The 17,428-nt window shown below is 35.3% G+C and overlaps 1 protein-coding gene across 1 annotated transcript in view; it reads right to left on the reverse strand.

Moving 5' to 3' along the window:
• PIG-K (Phosphatidylinositol glycan anchor biosynthesis class K) overlaps positions 1 to 17,428 on the reverse strand; it is a 134,003-nt gene that overhangs the window by 15,142 nt on the left and 101,433 nt on the right. The window contains exons 6-7 of the mRNA XM_081748557.1: positions 17,213 to 17,330; positions 4,751 to 4,861 (exon numbers count right to left, since the gene is read on the reverse strand). Of these exons, the coding sequence (XP_081604683.1) occupies positions 4,751 to 4,861; positions 17,213 to 17,330 (229 nt within the window). The remainder of the gene's footprint in view (positions 1 to 4,750; positions 4,862 to 17,212; positions 17,331 to 17,428) is intronic.

Genomic DNA, 17,428 nt, shown 5'->3' on the forward strand with positions numbered 1-17,428 from the left:
AAGTAAGTCACGGTAAAGTAAACTTTACAGCGGTGAATTCTGGCTACCCTATTGCATAATGTGCGGGGGAACTTTGTTGGAGGTTGCGTGAATTCTGGGGAAATTTCTGTGAATTTTGAGGGTGATTTGCGCTGGATTTTGAAGCGGAAGATGGGCAACCCTGCATATTTACAAAGGGGAAGATAGGCAACCCTGCACTTTTAAAACATAATATCTTTTAGATGTATCTTTAGGTTGTGTGAAATCGGTAAACTAAGTCGTTTTTATTTGTTTATAGTCTTATGAGGGAAAATACTTATTCGGTCTCTCAACTTTTTTCCTAAATTTGGTAGGAGTATTATTTTTTTTCTAATCTCAACACTTAAATGCAATAATCGTCATGATGTAGAGACGTCACGGTTTTACTAAAATGAGATAGAAACAATACCTGTCATGGAAAAAACACACTAAATAGATGGATTTTATATTTAACCCTTTAGGAGGTTTTCTTCTTTCTTGAGTAAGAAAGAGAGCCCTAAAAGCCTATGATTAGATACTGAATGATTTATTTGACAAATTAAATGCAAATGAGGCTTATAAACCACACTCGTCATTTCTGTCCAAATGTGTTTATACACCATATCAGGCCACAATGGAACGATCGGCTGGCTGTATGTTTAAAATGCTACGCCCGTCTCTGAAAGTAAAATATTAATTAAGTTAAAGAATTAAATTTAAATTTAGATCTAGAAGACTTGGAATACTGTTATAAATCTTTACAGAAATGTGGTGCTCAATTCCAATTTCAACTTCTGGTTAGTGAGTATGATATTTTTCTTTATATATATATTTTCAATTAAACAGTAAATAGCCATTCTTGCATTTAATTTCAATATGACACTAACATACATTACATATATTTCAGTGAGCATCTACTGTGGATTTATTTCGGAACGAGAACTTTGCTTTCGTGTTTCCTTATCCTGCTGTAAAAACCTTAGTAAGTAACTTAGCAAACAAAACAAGAGTGGAAATAATAAAGTACATAATAATAATAATAATAATAATAATAATAATAATAATAATAATAATAATAATAATAATAATAATAATAATAATAATAAGAAGAAGAAGAAGAAGAAGAAGAAGAAGAATGAGGGTTGGGGCAAAAGTCATGGCAACTATTTTTTTTTGCTTGCAGATATGTGAACGGATCACAAACTTCTGTGTTGTGTGGAAGTTCTGCAGGCATAGTGTATGCAGAACAACAGATGGCTCTGTGATAGCTGGTAGTAGAACAGCGAGGGCTGTGAAATTAGTCAGTTGGTAAGTGTGCGAGATGGAAGTAACCCGCGTTGAGCAGCGCGCTTACATCCAAATAGCCGTTCTCCGAGGGAGAAATGCGATGGAATGTCACAGTTAATTAGTGAAACCTCTTGGGAATAATGCCCTACCATACCAGACAGTAGCACGGTGGGTAGGAAAGTTTCAGCAAGGACGTGTGTCAACCAGTGATGAGCAACATTCGGGACGACTTGTCAGTGTGCGGACCGACGTGGTACGTGCCGTCATCGAGCAGCTCCTGGATGAAGACAGACGATGGAGTTGATGGAAGCAAGTGGCATCGAGAAACGCGCCGTCCACAGGAAAAGTGCAAGTACCAACTTCATGTCTCTAAACTTAAGGAATTCCAATATATGGACATCTTTTTATAATAATCGCAAGATCCATTTCACACCCTTTTAAGTCGAATTTTCAATAAATTGTCCAACAAATGAAAGTAGAACATTTCGCGTGTCTTCTACAAAAGCAAAACGAGGAAACATACATTGTAATCACTGTAATTGTTTCAAGTAGAGACGTGTACACTATCACGGGTAAAAATGATAAAAATGTGTGACTGAAAAAGAAAGGACATATGAAGATTCATGACATTGAGTAATACTTTCAGGAATGATGAACAATGATATAAGAATCAGTTTCAAATGAGAAGCCACTGTCCAAAAATGCGTCAGTTCCGAGTTATACCCCGTCGTCGGAATGATACAAAAATAGAAATAACTAAAAAACGAATTGTCGGATGAGGGTCTGGTAAAAGGCAATATTGCACAATGCCTACTCAAGCCTGCAGCGGGACATGGGTAGCCCACAAGAAAGTAGACTATTTCTGGACTTGCAAACCACGACGTTTCTTCTTCAGTTCCTTTCGTAACTTAAACAAGAAACAGAAATAGGTACTAGTAATAGTTTGCAACTACGTAGGTAATCTGTTATAATGACTCCTTCAGTCTCAAAAGACGGAAAGCATCACCTTGAAGGCAGATTTCTGTACTCGTGCCTTTTTAGGGGTGGAGAGGAGGGATGTTTCCATTGTTCGTTTATTTCCTTTGTTTCTAGGTCATAAAGATAAACCCAACTTTCATCCATTCTCACTCGTCTGCCAAAAATGTTCTCCTTATCCAGCTTACAGCGATGCAATATTTCTCTTGCAGCGTCCTCACGACTTCTCTTCTGGAAAGGTGTGAGCAGTCGTGCATCCATTGTGCTGACACTTTCTGAAGATGCAGCTGGTTGTGAATGATATTCCAGGCAGATCTATAACTCATACCTATTGCACACGTAACATTTTCAATGGTTATTCTCCTGTCTTCTATTATGACCTTCTTAACTTTCCCCGTCAAAGCGGCATCATCAGAGGAAGATTGTCTTCTAGATCTAGAGGCGTCCGCGGTGGTCATGTGTTCAGTTTGGAATTGTCCTTTTCATTTGGATACCATTTCATAGGATGGGCTTTCATCCCCACAGACTTCTTTCATCTCTTCGTGGATCTGTTTTGCTGATTCCCCTAAAGATAGAGAAATTTAATGACGCTCCGTGTCTCAAGCTTGTTAATCATCGCAACTCCAGTGATTTACCTTTAAAAAATAAATAAATAAATAAATAAATCTAACGAGTCCAGAATTTGCATGGTTAATATACAGGGACCTAACTATAAAATGCATGCCCGAGGTGTTCGTAATTCGTCACCTTCTACATGATTGCACAAACTTTTTGGTACCCCCTTGTAAACGGCTGCTGTGATTATGTGTGAACCTCAGATATAAATCTTTGTGAACACACCTCTTTAGTCGAAGACCACAACCAACATCGTCTTCACGTGACTTCTGAAGCGTGTTTTCTTGACTGTGATCCAACCTATTGATTGGCGCTTTGTGGAAGGCTCCTTGCGTGAAACAGTGACTCGTCATCATTATGATGTGAGACACTGTGTGCCATTCCTACCAATTCACGACTCAGAGAAACTCGCCACTCCTTTTACTCACCAGTCAGTATGTTTGGCACAAATCATGCACGAGCTTTTCTTTTCAGAAGATCTTGTTCCACGACTTTTCTAATAGTATCTTGTACAATGTTTAGGTCTTTAGTTAAGAGACTGGTAACGATTTTCAAGCAACTTCTGTTTCATCAATTCGATTTGTTCCACAGTTCGAAAATTTGTCGGTCTCTCCCCATATGGTCATCCGTGTCATCCTTGCGACCGTCACAGAACCAAGTATGCTACTTGAAAACATGGCTCGAGAAACAGCTTCATCCCCGTATGCACTATTGATCATTCCACCATTTCTGGGGCGTGTTTACAAAGTTTAAAGCAACATTTGATTGTTATCCTCTGTTCTATTTTCGTATTCATAACCATCACACAATATCTTACTTGAAGCACTATAACTCGCATTTGATGCAGTAAAACAACGAACTCTTTACAGCATGTTCGTCAGTTGTTAAACTAACTAATTTGCGTTTATCCGCCAGATCCCTCCACCGGTTACGTAACACTGATGCCGGTGTCACAACTTAGTAGATGAACTGGTATAAAGTAACAAAAATGAATATAAGTAATTAATTCGTTGTCTTTAGTATAGCGTACGAAATTTAGACTTTAATGGCCTTATTTAACATATATAAATAATCCTCATTACTAGAGCAACCAAGGCACAACAAGCATAATAATATCTTAGATTGTTGATACCCTCAACATGATTTTGGTTGTCTAAGGGTCCAAATAAAACCATTATTAAAAGCATAATTTAAAAAATAGAGCACAAAGGCATATTATACGAAGTGCAGCATAATTCTTAGAAAATTAACTGAGTGTTTGATTGTTAGTCTAATTATCGTAATCAAACTTAAATTTATTTTAATTTTAATTTTTGCAGCTCTGCGAGGGGCAGGACATCAATTAAAATCACATTTCAGTATGTAAAGTTTGAGAAATTCATTATCTATGTCTTGTCTCAATCTTTCAAGTGAAGGTTTTCTATGCTCAACTAGATTTTGAATTTCAAAAAGTTGTGTTCGATAAGAAAGTCTTGAGGCTCACATAAACCTTGCAATTAGTCAACTCTTCACGGTAATGCAGATAAAAGAGACTGAGACAGTCCGAATGACATAGGTCACTAGATTGTCATTCAGAAGCATTGTATTGTTTTTATTGCAGTATGTACCTATAACTTTATACTATCTTACAAATTTACTTAATTATCATAATAATAATAATATTGGTAAACATAATTTAATTTCAGTTTACTAGTATGAAAGAAATTACAGTACATACGAGAATATTGTTAATAGATAGAAAATACGGCATTCAGAATAAATTTGCGTTCCATTATTTGATGTAAACAAATTTAATATCAAGCATAATATGAGCTGCTCTACTCATCACATATATATTATTTTTCTTCCTGTAGAGAAGTGTGATTAAATTACTTACAAATTCTCCCATTGTCCTCTCGCTATCTGGAGTCACTCTTTCGAGAAAATCCAAAGCATAATAGGTGTACCTGTCTATGATATATACGCCAATCGCTGGATCTACGTGATGCTCGAAAAGGAAAAAGAAAAATATACAATTATTAATATATTACAAACTAAACTACTAATAAAGACAATGTCAAGTTTGTTTTTTCTCTTCTTATAAACTGATTTTTAAATTTTAAATATATATATATATATATATATATATATATATTTCAGTTTGTGGATTATATTGTGTCATTTTAAAGCAGCTAACACGTTTCCTGAAAATAAACGGAGAGTAAACACTATCATTGCAATTGTAAACTCGGTGAAGGAAAATATCTGCAAAGTGAAGGAAAATATCTACGTCGTAAGATGTAAAGACATAAAAACATGAGTCGGAATTCCAAGCCAAGCAAACAATTTTTGATTCATTTACGAGGATCAGATTTCAAGTACAGGCAACTCTAGCGGTATTGCTAACATATTAAGTTCGATTTACGAAAACAGCAAAACGTGTGTGCAAACGAAGAGTTATCACTCGCAAGAGCTTGCAGACCATTCCGATCGTCCAGTGAAAGCTAACACATAATTATAAAATAGAAGAAGATTTTTTATTTTGAATTTGGATCAAAATCAAAACAGCTCACGATCGAAATACCATTCGCTCCTCTTGAGAATTCAGCTTTGAGGCATATAACAACATACCAGATCAGTGTGAAACTGTTCTCCATATAATATTACAGTGGCATACCCGCACCTGAAGTCTTACCAACTGGCACTGAAAGATACAGGAACATTTCTTGTATATATATATATATATATTTGACGTAAGTTTCTTCAGTTCTGACTTGCTCGTGAAAATAAAAGAACATGCATTCCAAGTAAGATGGAAGACAATCCTTGTTGTAGGGGCTTGGATCCAAACCATTAAAACAAATGATCGTGCAGACTGCGTTCAATGTCGTCCACGAGGGCGGATGTGATGTGATTTTGAGTTTAACGTCCCGTTCAGCAGCGAGGCTATATGAGACGTGGACCTACTGATTAACATGGAATCCGAACCACATGAGCTCCCGCCGCCCACGAGGGCGGAGTAAGATGATAAATTAGTAAGAGACCAAACAAATTCTAGTCTTAGTTCCAAACAAATTATAAAAGAAATACAGTTTGTGATCTTGTGCATCACTATCTTGATATTTAGTAAGACCAATATTTTGACTAATATACATTGTATCTTAATTTAGTTAGTCTGATTTTCACTGGTGTCCCGTTGTGGTTAAGTAGTTTACGCGTATTGTCCCACGTTCGATTCCTGGCAGGGAACTCACCTCCGATAAAACTTTAAGCAGTAAGTACCATTTTACATGCTTTCGTTGTTTTGGTCCGATTTTAACAAAATTTATATTTCAGTAAGAATCAAGTACAAACATTACGCTTTGTGATCCATTCAATTATATTTGCGTAAAACAAAACAAACAGAAAAGAACCCAATGTTTATAATGCTATTATCTGAACAATACTACGCAAGTTTTTATTTTAAATAAAACTTCACAACTGAATGTGAAGAGCTCGAAGAGCAATCTTATCAATAAACTCAAAAGTACTCACTTTTGCTTCTCCAAATTCTTACAGAACGATTTAAACATGAAATGGAATATTTCAGTTTAACGTCCCACGTTATGTTCTTTAGGTTAAGAGACGATGGTTAGGGCAAGTGAATGATAATAGAATGAGAAAGTGGGAGGAAACACGAGTAACCCGAGAAAACCTACGGACATGATGTTGTCCACTATAAACTTACTTCGTCAGGGATCAAACCAGCGAGCCCAGATACTAAAGGTAAGCTCCCTACCACTGAGCCATCGTGCCCCCCGAGAAGTTATATTAAATAGCTATTAGCATTATCAGGCCTTAGGTAAGGAACAATGTTTGGAAGGAGTAGATGTATAGAAATCAAATGTTTTAAACTAATTCGACAAGTTATTTTACTTTCCCTGCTTTCCCCCCAAAAGTAACTGTTACCCTACTTCGAAAGAAACGCGTTACTTTAAGGTCCGAAACTTTGAATATGTTGAGTTGATTTAGAGTTTAACGTCCCGTTCAGCAGCGGGGCTATATCACACCAAAAATAAAACAAATATTTCAATTCAATCTTCCGTACTACAACACCAACTACTACTACCATTATTATTATTATTATTATTGTACATTTTGATTTTCCTCAATCATCGTAAATGTTTAGAACTGTAGGTTGATAACATTAGCGCTGCTATATCCTTTCAAGCGGACAGTTACTTTATTGGAAATTTGATGTACTTCGCTAACTTTATAAACGCAATATTGCACGTTCTGAATCGCTTTATGTAGATCCAAGAACAAATTCTTACTTGACAGCTATATGAATATTTTCATATAATGTAACACTGACAAAATGGCATACTGTGTTAGAAAAAATGGCTGCTTATTACTATTCCGCTAAACTAATTATATAATAATAGCAATGTTGTTATATAAAATTAAAAATACAGAATGTAGAGAAGTATTACACTACAACTAATAAAATGAGAACACATGAACTGGACGTGAATCAAAACTTGCCAGAAACTAAAATCGATACATGTTTTTTACAGCTATGTTCCAAATTCTATAATCAACGGGACTCTAGGATACGCAAACTGATCTGAAAGAACTCCAATATTACATACAATCAATAAACTATTTTTTAGTAATAATGTAGGCCTGTTCATCAAAACACAGTTTATTCATATTAACCTATTAATGTATATCATTAAGTATGGCACTCTAGCTGTTGATAAATACTGTATATTTCCCGCCGGGGTACTTCAGACAGTTTACTTTTAAATTCTGTCCACCATCATTTTCAGGTTTCAAGAAAAAAGTATTCTTTCGAATGTTCGAGCGGTAAAATATTTTCGTTCTCCATCTTTATGCACACTGAATGTATTGATTTGAAACTGTCAAAATCTGTGACAAATGTTCCAGGTGCTTCCAATCAGTACATGTGATTTCCTTGATGCTGTACCCATCTTCCAAAAACAGTAAATGGCGCTAAGATCTCATCTGTTTCTCTGTATATCGGTGACTGACTGTCGGTCACTGACATACGTAGTTTATGCTCCATTGTTCCATTCTGAGAAATTCACTTACAGGAAAGAAACACTTGTTTCCGAAAAATATATGCATATACTGTAGTTATCACTGTATTGCGAGCAGTGATAATAATTAGAAATAACGTAAGTGAAAGGCTAATAGTAACCGCAAGAAACAAACCACATCAGTAGGAAGTATTTCCGAAGAACATCATCATCTTCAGCCTACGTACACTTCGAAAAGGGTTTAAACCATAGGGAAAAAATTATGGATAGTTAAAAATGCTTTAAAAGAATTTTAAAAATATGCGAAGCAAAAATTTTCTTGTCACTAGAAATAGACATATGTTAATAGTAATTCACTTGTCACTGTTCACTCTTGTTTACTGTTTTTCTTTTTTCTTCATTACCTTTCAGACGGCGGAAGTGAGTAGTAAAAACACTGCTCCAAATGGCATTTATGTCACCTTTATCTAAATTGAGTGTCGGTTTCTCCTTACGAATGTAATAAGCTTCTTTAATTTTCCGTTCAGTTGCTGTTTTTGCTTTCTCGATCAAACATGAATTAGCTATGTTGTGATTATTTTCTTTGAGATGTGATGCCAATCCAGATAACTGTTGTAAGCTACGAGATTTGGATGTACGAATGTGCTCAGCGATTCTGGTACAAATATTCCTTTTTGTTTGGCCTATATGTATTTGGTTAAATTGACAAAATGACCAAACATGTCTATTTCTAGTGACAAGAAGATTTATGCTTTGCATATTTTTAAAATTCTTTTTAAGCATTTTTACCTAGCCATAATTTCTTTTCTATGGTTTAAATCCTTTTCGAAGTGTACTCAGGCTGAAGATGAAGACGATGTTCTTTGAAAATACTTCCTAGTGATATGGTTTGTTTCTTGCGGTGACTACTAGCCTTTTACTTACATTATTTCTAACATATTGTAGTTACTCATCCGAAATGAAACGCAAACTTGGTACGTTATTTAAAAATTTGTGACGCGTTACCGTTACAGTTACTTTGGAAAAATGTAACGTGTTATTAGGAAACGTTACTTAAAACATAACGAGTTACTTACGTTACGTTAATTCCCAAGACTGATATTAACTCCAGCTGCCTTCCCATTTCGCTCAGCGTCTTCTCCGTACTTCATTGCACACACTTTTTTTCTTGAAACGATTACAATGATATCAGTGTATACTTTCTCCTCATACTTCATATATATATATAAGACACGCAAAATATCCTACTTTTTAAGAGCTATCCTTACAGTGCCCATGTTCCTCACCCATTTTTACATTAATGGAATATACAGGTCCAACAACGAAATATTTCTTTTGGCTAGACTTTAACCTGACAATTCCTTCTCCATTTATGGTCATTTCTGGGTTATTACGACAAATTTTCGGCAGGTTATAGTGTGGAACCTACCATATTAGAACAATGGTTTCGTATCTCAAAATGCTTCTTTTGTCATTATCCATCATCCCTAAATGTTGTGTTCAAGATCATGGAGTCTTCAATTGAAGTATTCTTTCTCTGTCCTATATTTTCGTCATTTCTCTCCTTGACGAAATTACAGTGATTACAGTTTGTTTTCTCGTTGTAGCTTTGTATAAGACAGGCGGAATACCATACTTTGGGGCTTCTCTAGCACCGTCCATGTACTCACTCATTATTACATTAATGGAATTTACAGTTCTTAACAACGAAATATTATCTTTGGCTGTACCTTGATCCGACAATTCGTTCTCCAGGTGATATTTTTCTATCATTCGAACCAATTTTTTTGCGCGCCATACCTCGGAAACGACGTACTTGAGGACACTTATTCCTATTCTCAAACTGCTTTTTTTTAGTAATCGCCTATCGTCACTCTGTTTGTCCGCAGTTCACGGAAACACCATACCTATCTATCTTATATATACAGGGTGTTTCAAACAACATCGACAACGTCTGAGAGGTGATTCCTTACACCAAGATAAGACGAAAAGTATAGACCAACTTGGGTGCACAAATGCTTCCTTTCGGAGTTATACCTGTCGAAAATATGAAAAAATGAAATTTAAAGGTCCATAGCTCCAAACTACGGAACCTACTGTAGTCGGGTCAAGACTTCACTTAGGAACTAATATGTGCGCTATCCAAAAATACATGTTTCAGAACCCTAAGGTACTCACGCAGCAATTTTTATAGAGGGAGTTTGGCTACGGTCATATAATTTGAAGTACTCACCAACTACCCCTACAAAAATTGTTACGGAAGTACTGCAGGATTCTGAAACAGGATATTTGGATAGTGTACACACTACAGGGTGTCCAATATACAGTGCAACCCTAAGTTTGGGATAGCAGAATTTTTGAACCGGAAGCGGTACACAAATAATTGGTTATACCAAAATGAAGCCTTGTTCATGCATATATTTTTAAACTAGGAAGCAACGATTGAAGTACATTAGGAACCACTTAGTGTTGCCAGGTGTAACCGAAGGTGTAAATCAATTTTATTTACTAATCACGTAAATTGACTCATAACTCATACGCATGGATGTTCTGTCGTTAATTTTCAGTTTGCTTAGTTGGAGTAGCTTGGAAACTATGGATCAGAAAAACATAATTTTTCATTTCCACCGATAACTAATCGGATGAGGCCTCTGTAAGGAGAAAGTTGCAAAATTGTAGTTTTCATAAATTAACATTCTGAATTGGAGACAGTGTTGATGTTTCACTGCATCAAAAGGTGCATTAAGGATCTGTCTACATTATGGAATTCTTGAAAACAATGAAAAAGAAACTTTGAAATTATCATGATAAAACTTTTATTTACATGCACCCGGTAACACTACTATTTATTTCTATGGGGCTGCTTAATTTGCAGTGGCACTGAGAACATTAACACTTCTACTCTTCCTAAAGTTGCTACCAACATGGTGAAACGTGTAAACCTGTGTTTGAATCAAAACATGGGACACTTCCAGCATCTGCTGTAGAACTGATAATTTCAAAGTTTCTTTTTCATTGTTTTCAGGAATTGTATAAAGTAGACAGATCTTTAACACACATTTTGGTGCACTGCACATCAGCAGTGTTGCCAATTCAGAGCGTTAATTATGAAAACTACGATTTTCCTAGTTATTCCTTACAGAGGCCACATCCGATTTGTTATCGGTGGAAATAAAAAATTCTTTTTTCTGCATCATAGTTTCGAAGCTACTCCAACAATACAAATTGAAAATTAACGACAGAACATCCATACGTATGAGTCAATTTACGTGATCTGTAAAAAAAATTAATTTACATTTTCGGTTACATCTGGCAACACTGTGTGGTTCCTAATATACTTCAATCGTTGCTTTATAGTTTAAAATTATTTGCACGAACAAAGCTTCATTTTGGTATAACCAATTATTTGTGCACCGCTTCCGGTTCAAAAGTTCTATCCTAAACTCCAGCTTGCGTTGTATATTGGACACCCTGTAGTTCCTGAATAAAATCTTGACCCGACTATGGTAGGTTCCATAGTATTGGAGCTATGGACCTTTAAAGTTCATTTTTTTCATGTTTTCGGCAACCTATAACTCCGAAAGGAAGCATTTGTGCACCCAGGTTGGTCTATACTTTACGTCTTGTCAGGAATCACCTACCAAATATTGTCAGTGTTGTTTTGAAACACCCTGTATATATGCATGTGTGTGTTGTCTATATGAGTACGTAAGCCCTGAAGTCATGAAATCCTGGTACATGCACCTGTTTAAACATCTTCACAAATGGTCCAGGAAAAATACCGGGACATTTTTTTGCACCAACAAAGAAAACTGCTACGAAATCCTTATTTTGAAACGTTTGGTTTCCAAACCAAACTTAATGGTACATTTCTTTTCTAAGGGCAATATTGGTTTTGTATTCATTTTCCTCCTCTAGTCTCAATAAATATGTCCTTTTTAAAAAGCGTGAGTAAAAATGCGTGAAACTTTAGATTGTTATGCCATCTACTGGTCCCACACATGAACTGAAAAACAGTGTAAATTTAGAATCTCAATAGTACATTTTGAGACCAGATTACGAGAGAAGTAAGGAAACGTGAGAGGGAAAATAAAACGGCACAGAGACGAGAAGGGAAAATCTTATGTTCATGAATGATTAAGACTATGTATGTATTGTTGGTACCAGGCCAGTAACTCAATTTATATTGTACATTAAGTGTTGAAACAAAAGCAGGATGTATTAAGTGATCTGCCAAATTTAATGATGGTACATTGTATTTGCGAAACCAACAGGTCCCGAATTAACCTAAAGATAATTTTGTAAATTGAAACTGTTCCTTTCCCATACAGATTCAGAAAAGAATAAAGTTCTGTCTCAATTTTAGACCTTCAAACTATTCTATGCATAAGAATCAAAAGACTTATTATACAGGCTGTCCAATATACAATGCAGCCCGGAGTTTGGGGATAGTAGAACTTCTGAACCGGAAGCGGTACACAAATAATGGTTATACCAAAATAAAGACTTGTTCATGTATATATTTTTAAACTAGGAAGCAACGATTGAAGTACACTAGGAAGTACACAGTGTTGCTCAAATGTAACCGAAGGCGTAAATCAAGTTTTTTGCAAAACCTACAAATTGATTCATAACTCATACGTATGGATATTCTGTCATTAATTTTCAGTTTGTTTAGTTGGAGTAGCTTGGAAACTATGGATCAGAAAAAAAGAATTTTTCATTTCCACCGATAACTAATTGGATGAGGCCTCTGTAAGGTGGAAGTAGCGAAATCATAGTTTTCATAAATTAACACTTTGAATTGGCAATCTTGTTGATGTTTCAGTGCATCAAAAGGTGTATTAAGGATCTGTCTACATTATGCAATTTCTGAAAACAATGAAAAAGAAATTTTGAAATTATCATGATAAAACTTGTACTTACATACATCCGGCAACACTGCTGTTCATTGAATCAAAACGGGGGCACTTCCAGAATCTGCCGTAGAACTGACAATTCAGTTCGTGATGAATAGCAATGTTGCCGGGTGCATGTAAGTAAAAGTTTTATCATGATAATTTCAAAGTTTCTTTTTCATTGTTTTCAGGAATTCCACAATGTAGACAGATCCTTAACACACCTTTGGATGCAGTGAAACATTGCCAATTCAGAGCGTTAATTTATGAAAACCACGTTTTCCCTAGTAACCCCTTACAGAGGATCCGATTAGTTATCGGCGGAAATGAAAAATTCTTTTTTCCATTCCATAGTTTCCAAGCTACTACAACTATACAAACTGAAAATTAACGACAGAACATCTATACGTATGAGTTATGAGTCAATTTATGTGACTTGTAAAAAAATTGATTTACACCTTCGGCTACATCTGGCAACATTGTGTGGTTTCTAGTGTATTTCAATCATTGCTCTCTAGTTTAAAAATATATGCATGAACAAGGTTTCATTTTGGTATAACCATTATTTGTGTACCGCTCCTAGTTCAAAAGTTCTACTATTCCAAACTCCGGGTTAAATGTATATTGGACACCCTGTAGAATAGCTATGTTGAGCTGTCTGTTGACAAGAATCAGAGAAAATACGGTAAGTGACATCGAGAAGCGGCTTTCTGGACTAGAGTCAGCATCTCAACAATAGATATTATCTTCTCCATTAACCAATATTCAAACCGGAAGTAGCAGGAATCAATAATTTCCTATTGCAACGTTTACCGTTACAGATCAAAAATGATATAGACAGCGAAAAGCAGTTAGCGCCTTAAATTAAATTCCATCTTCACTGTTCTCTCTCTACTGAAACCAGAAGTGGTAGAAAGATACTACTACTACTTCCGAATTCAATACTTCTCTTTAAGAAGCAAAAAAATAAAAGTAAAATATAGCGTGAATCATTTTTTAAAATTGATTTAGCGATCCAAAACTAGGTTTCATCTCCACCATTAATTCAAGAAGTAATCCAGTAGACTGTGGGTCCCGAGGCCTGTTATCTTTTGCCTCACTTGCACGTTCTATATGGTTCTCAGATCCAGATTGGCTCATAAACCTGTTCTTTCAGAGTGTAATGAATATACAGTCTATTCAAAGTTAATCAATCAAGAAGAAACAAACCACATAGTTTCTATGTATATTCATGTTGATATCATCATTAGCAAGTATTTATCGTTGGTGAAACTTCAGCGAACCCTAACATATTATAAGCACTTTATTAATAATTGTTGTGCGTCACAAGGGAACAGCATACAGGTTCTCTTACAGGAACAGAACTGCAGAGTACCTCAATGCCTTAATGTGTCTGATAGAGATTGTTCAGCAAAAGTCATTTGCATCAGATACTGAATACCTTAACAACGGAAAATCATTACCTTCCAAAAATCGATTATTTTGCTTGAATCTGTTCCTGGATGACAACGATATACTACATGTGGGAGATCAACTTGAAAATGCCAATACTTCAGGTGATCGAAAGAATCCCTTATTGTTTCAAAAGAATATTCATCTAACAGTTAACTGTGTGAAATAGACATAAATTGCGTTTAGATGGTGGATTAAGATTAGTACTAGCCTCTTTATAATAGAAATTTTGGATTACAAATGAGAAATATTTTGCTCATAAATTACTTCGAATATGTGTGACATGTCATCGTTATAAAGGCTATCAGTAGAACAGCTAATGGGAGGTTTGCCTACTTTATCCATTCCATCGTTCAGGAATAGACTATTGTGGACCAATTTAATATAATCAATGGAAGAGGCCGAATAACCTATAAAGTATACATTGCACTGTATATTCTACTACCCACAAAATTCCTCTAGAAGTTGTGAGTGACTGTGCAATTGAAGTTTTCTTAGCTACAATTAGAAGTTTTGTTTCTCGTACGGGAAATTCAACGGATATTTCCAGTGACTATTCCACAACTTTTAAAGGCAAATAAAGCGCTAAAAGATTTTGTTATGTTGCTGAAAACTGTGCACCACAATATTACAATCACGGATTATTTTAGTATGGAATGCATATAGTGGCATTTTAATGTACTTCATAAACATTTCGGCGGGTTGTGGAAATACACAATTAAATCAGTGAAATATCATCTGAAAAGAACAACACACAATGTTGTGTTAAATTCTGAAGGAATGTCAACTATGTTGTGTCAAATTTAAGCGTGCCTGAATTTAATTTAAGGCCAATTACCCCATTGCCTTCAGATTATAATGATTTGTGTTGCCTAACTCCACGACATTTTCTTATTAGTATGCCAATGTTAGCAGCTGATTATATGGAAAGGAAACTTAATCGACTATCAAAGTGCAATTAATACAACGACTGGAGCAACAATTCAGGAAGAGGTGGAGTGTGAAATGCATTTCAATGTTACAGCAACGACGAAAGTAGTCGAAAAAGAACAACAATGTGAAAGAAAGTGAATTAGTTTTACTTGTAAAAAAATGAAATGAAATCTTTAAGTTTTACGTCCCACGGTTATGCCGGTTAGACTAAAGGAGACGGTGATGATGAGAGATGAGTGAAATGGTGGAATGAAGAAAGTGGGAGGAAACGGGAGAACCCCGAGAAAACCCACGAGCACGGTGTTTGTCCACCACAAAGTTCACTTGGCGGAGGCTGGGATCGAACCCGGGACCCCAAGCACCAGAGGTGAACGCTCTACCACTGAGCCACCGCGCCCCCCTAGTTTTACTTGTGGAAGATACAACTTACAACCTTTAAAACTAGTTCGAACTATTGTGTGTTCATCATAGAAGTGATAACATTGTACGTGAATATCTGTAAAAACTTTACGTGGACGTTACAAATGACTAGTTGTGGAAGTATCTCCATTGCCATTTGACTGAGAAGGGGCATTTTTCATTTATAATTTTGTTTTAGTTTATACTAGCAGCGTTCACCCCGCTTCGCTGCGGTCACCCCGGAACGCAATAAACTTTGTTACTTAGATAATTTTTACTTTTTCGCTTTCAAGTGATATGATAAAAACCATAGAAGATTGCAGTAAATGTTAACATTATATCGCCTGTCATTTATGTTAACCCGCCCCGCTTCGCTGCGGTCACCCCGGAACGCAATAAACGTTGTTACTTAGATAATTTTTACTTTTTCGCTTTCAAGTGATATGATAAAAACCATAGTAGATTGCAGTAAATGTTAACATTATATCGCCTGTCATTTATGTTAACCCGCCGAGTGACACGGTCATGCGGGTTGCATATAAATACGTTTATTTTTACCTATGATGAACTAACAAAGGATTTGTACGTTATGGACACTTGAATGGTCAATTATCTCAAGACACTGGTAATTAAAAATTAAAGTGATATGATAAAAACCATCTAGGGTCCAAATCCTAATAACCCCCCAAAAATGAAAGAAATTGGTTCAGCCGTATTAGCGTGATGAGGGAACAAAGGATTTGTGCGTTCTCTTTTATATATAAGATTACTTAGTTCAAGTATTGCTGTAGTAAATTAATTTTTGTGTGCACCTTGAATTGGAGCGTTCAGGGTGGAGGCTATGTTCAGTTTTAATTAAATTATTCGAATTCTTTTATTTATTTATTTATTTTATTTTATTTTTTATTTTTATTTTTATTTATTTATTTTTTGTTTTGTTTTGTTAAGAGATGGCAATTAAGTATTCTGTCATTTGTAAAAGAGAAAAAACTCTTGTAGGTACTTGAAACTGTGTAGATGTACGTATCTGTGGGTGAGTGTAGTATGTATGAAATCATAGTGTCGTGTCGATGTGTATTTTTAGTTGTACAACTCGTAACAAACATTTATAATAATATTAAATCGAACTATGGTAGAGTGAACCAGCGTTTTGTTTATACAGTTCATCAATATTAGCGGTTATTTTATCAATTAAAAGCTTGAATATTTATCATACATCGACAGTCCAGCGTCCGAACTGTATAACCGGACAAACCTTTTTCCCAGACGTGTATCCGTGAAAAGCACAGCTTCGGTTAGTGTATAATAGAAGTTTATATCTTCATACATATAAATAAAACTTATTTCACGATAGGCATGTATTTTAGTTATTTTGTATCCATATTTCAATATATTCAGATCATTAAAAAATAGATGATATAATTATCCTTCTCTAAGCTTTTTTTAAGCTAAAAAACTTTTAAAAAAGAACTGAAAATTAACGACTACAAATTCCGATGAGGAAAAACATAGAATTTCAAACAGCAAATTGCATATTATTGGAATTAAGTTTACAATGAATTTAATTAACTACCAAAAGTGCCCACTTTTATGGATTAATGTCAGACAAATAGATTAGCAATTTATTTCACTTACAGACAGAGAGTCCTCTCCTGCTAAACTGCTAGCTACAGCTAAGATGTTCGGAGAATAAAATTTTTCGTACATCGAAGCAGCTTGGCAAGTATCGACCATGAAAAATATTTCATGGTACCTGAAATAACAGAAAATATAATTTATAATTATCAATGTTCAGAATTAATATATTAAGGGAAATATAGCCTCAAATCCAGAACCTTGATCATTATGCGA

The sequence above is a fragment of the Thermobia domestica genome, chromosome 2 (assembly GCF_964235325.1).
Source record: "Thermobia domestica chromosome 2, izTheDome1.hap1.1, whole genome shotgun sequence".
Classification (NCBI taxonomy): Eukaryota; Metazoa; Arthropoda; class Insecta; order Zygentoma; family Lepismatidae; genus Thermobia; species Thermobia domestica.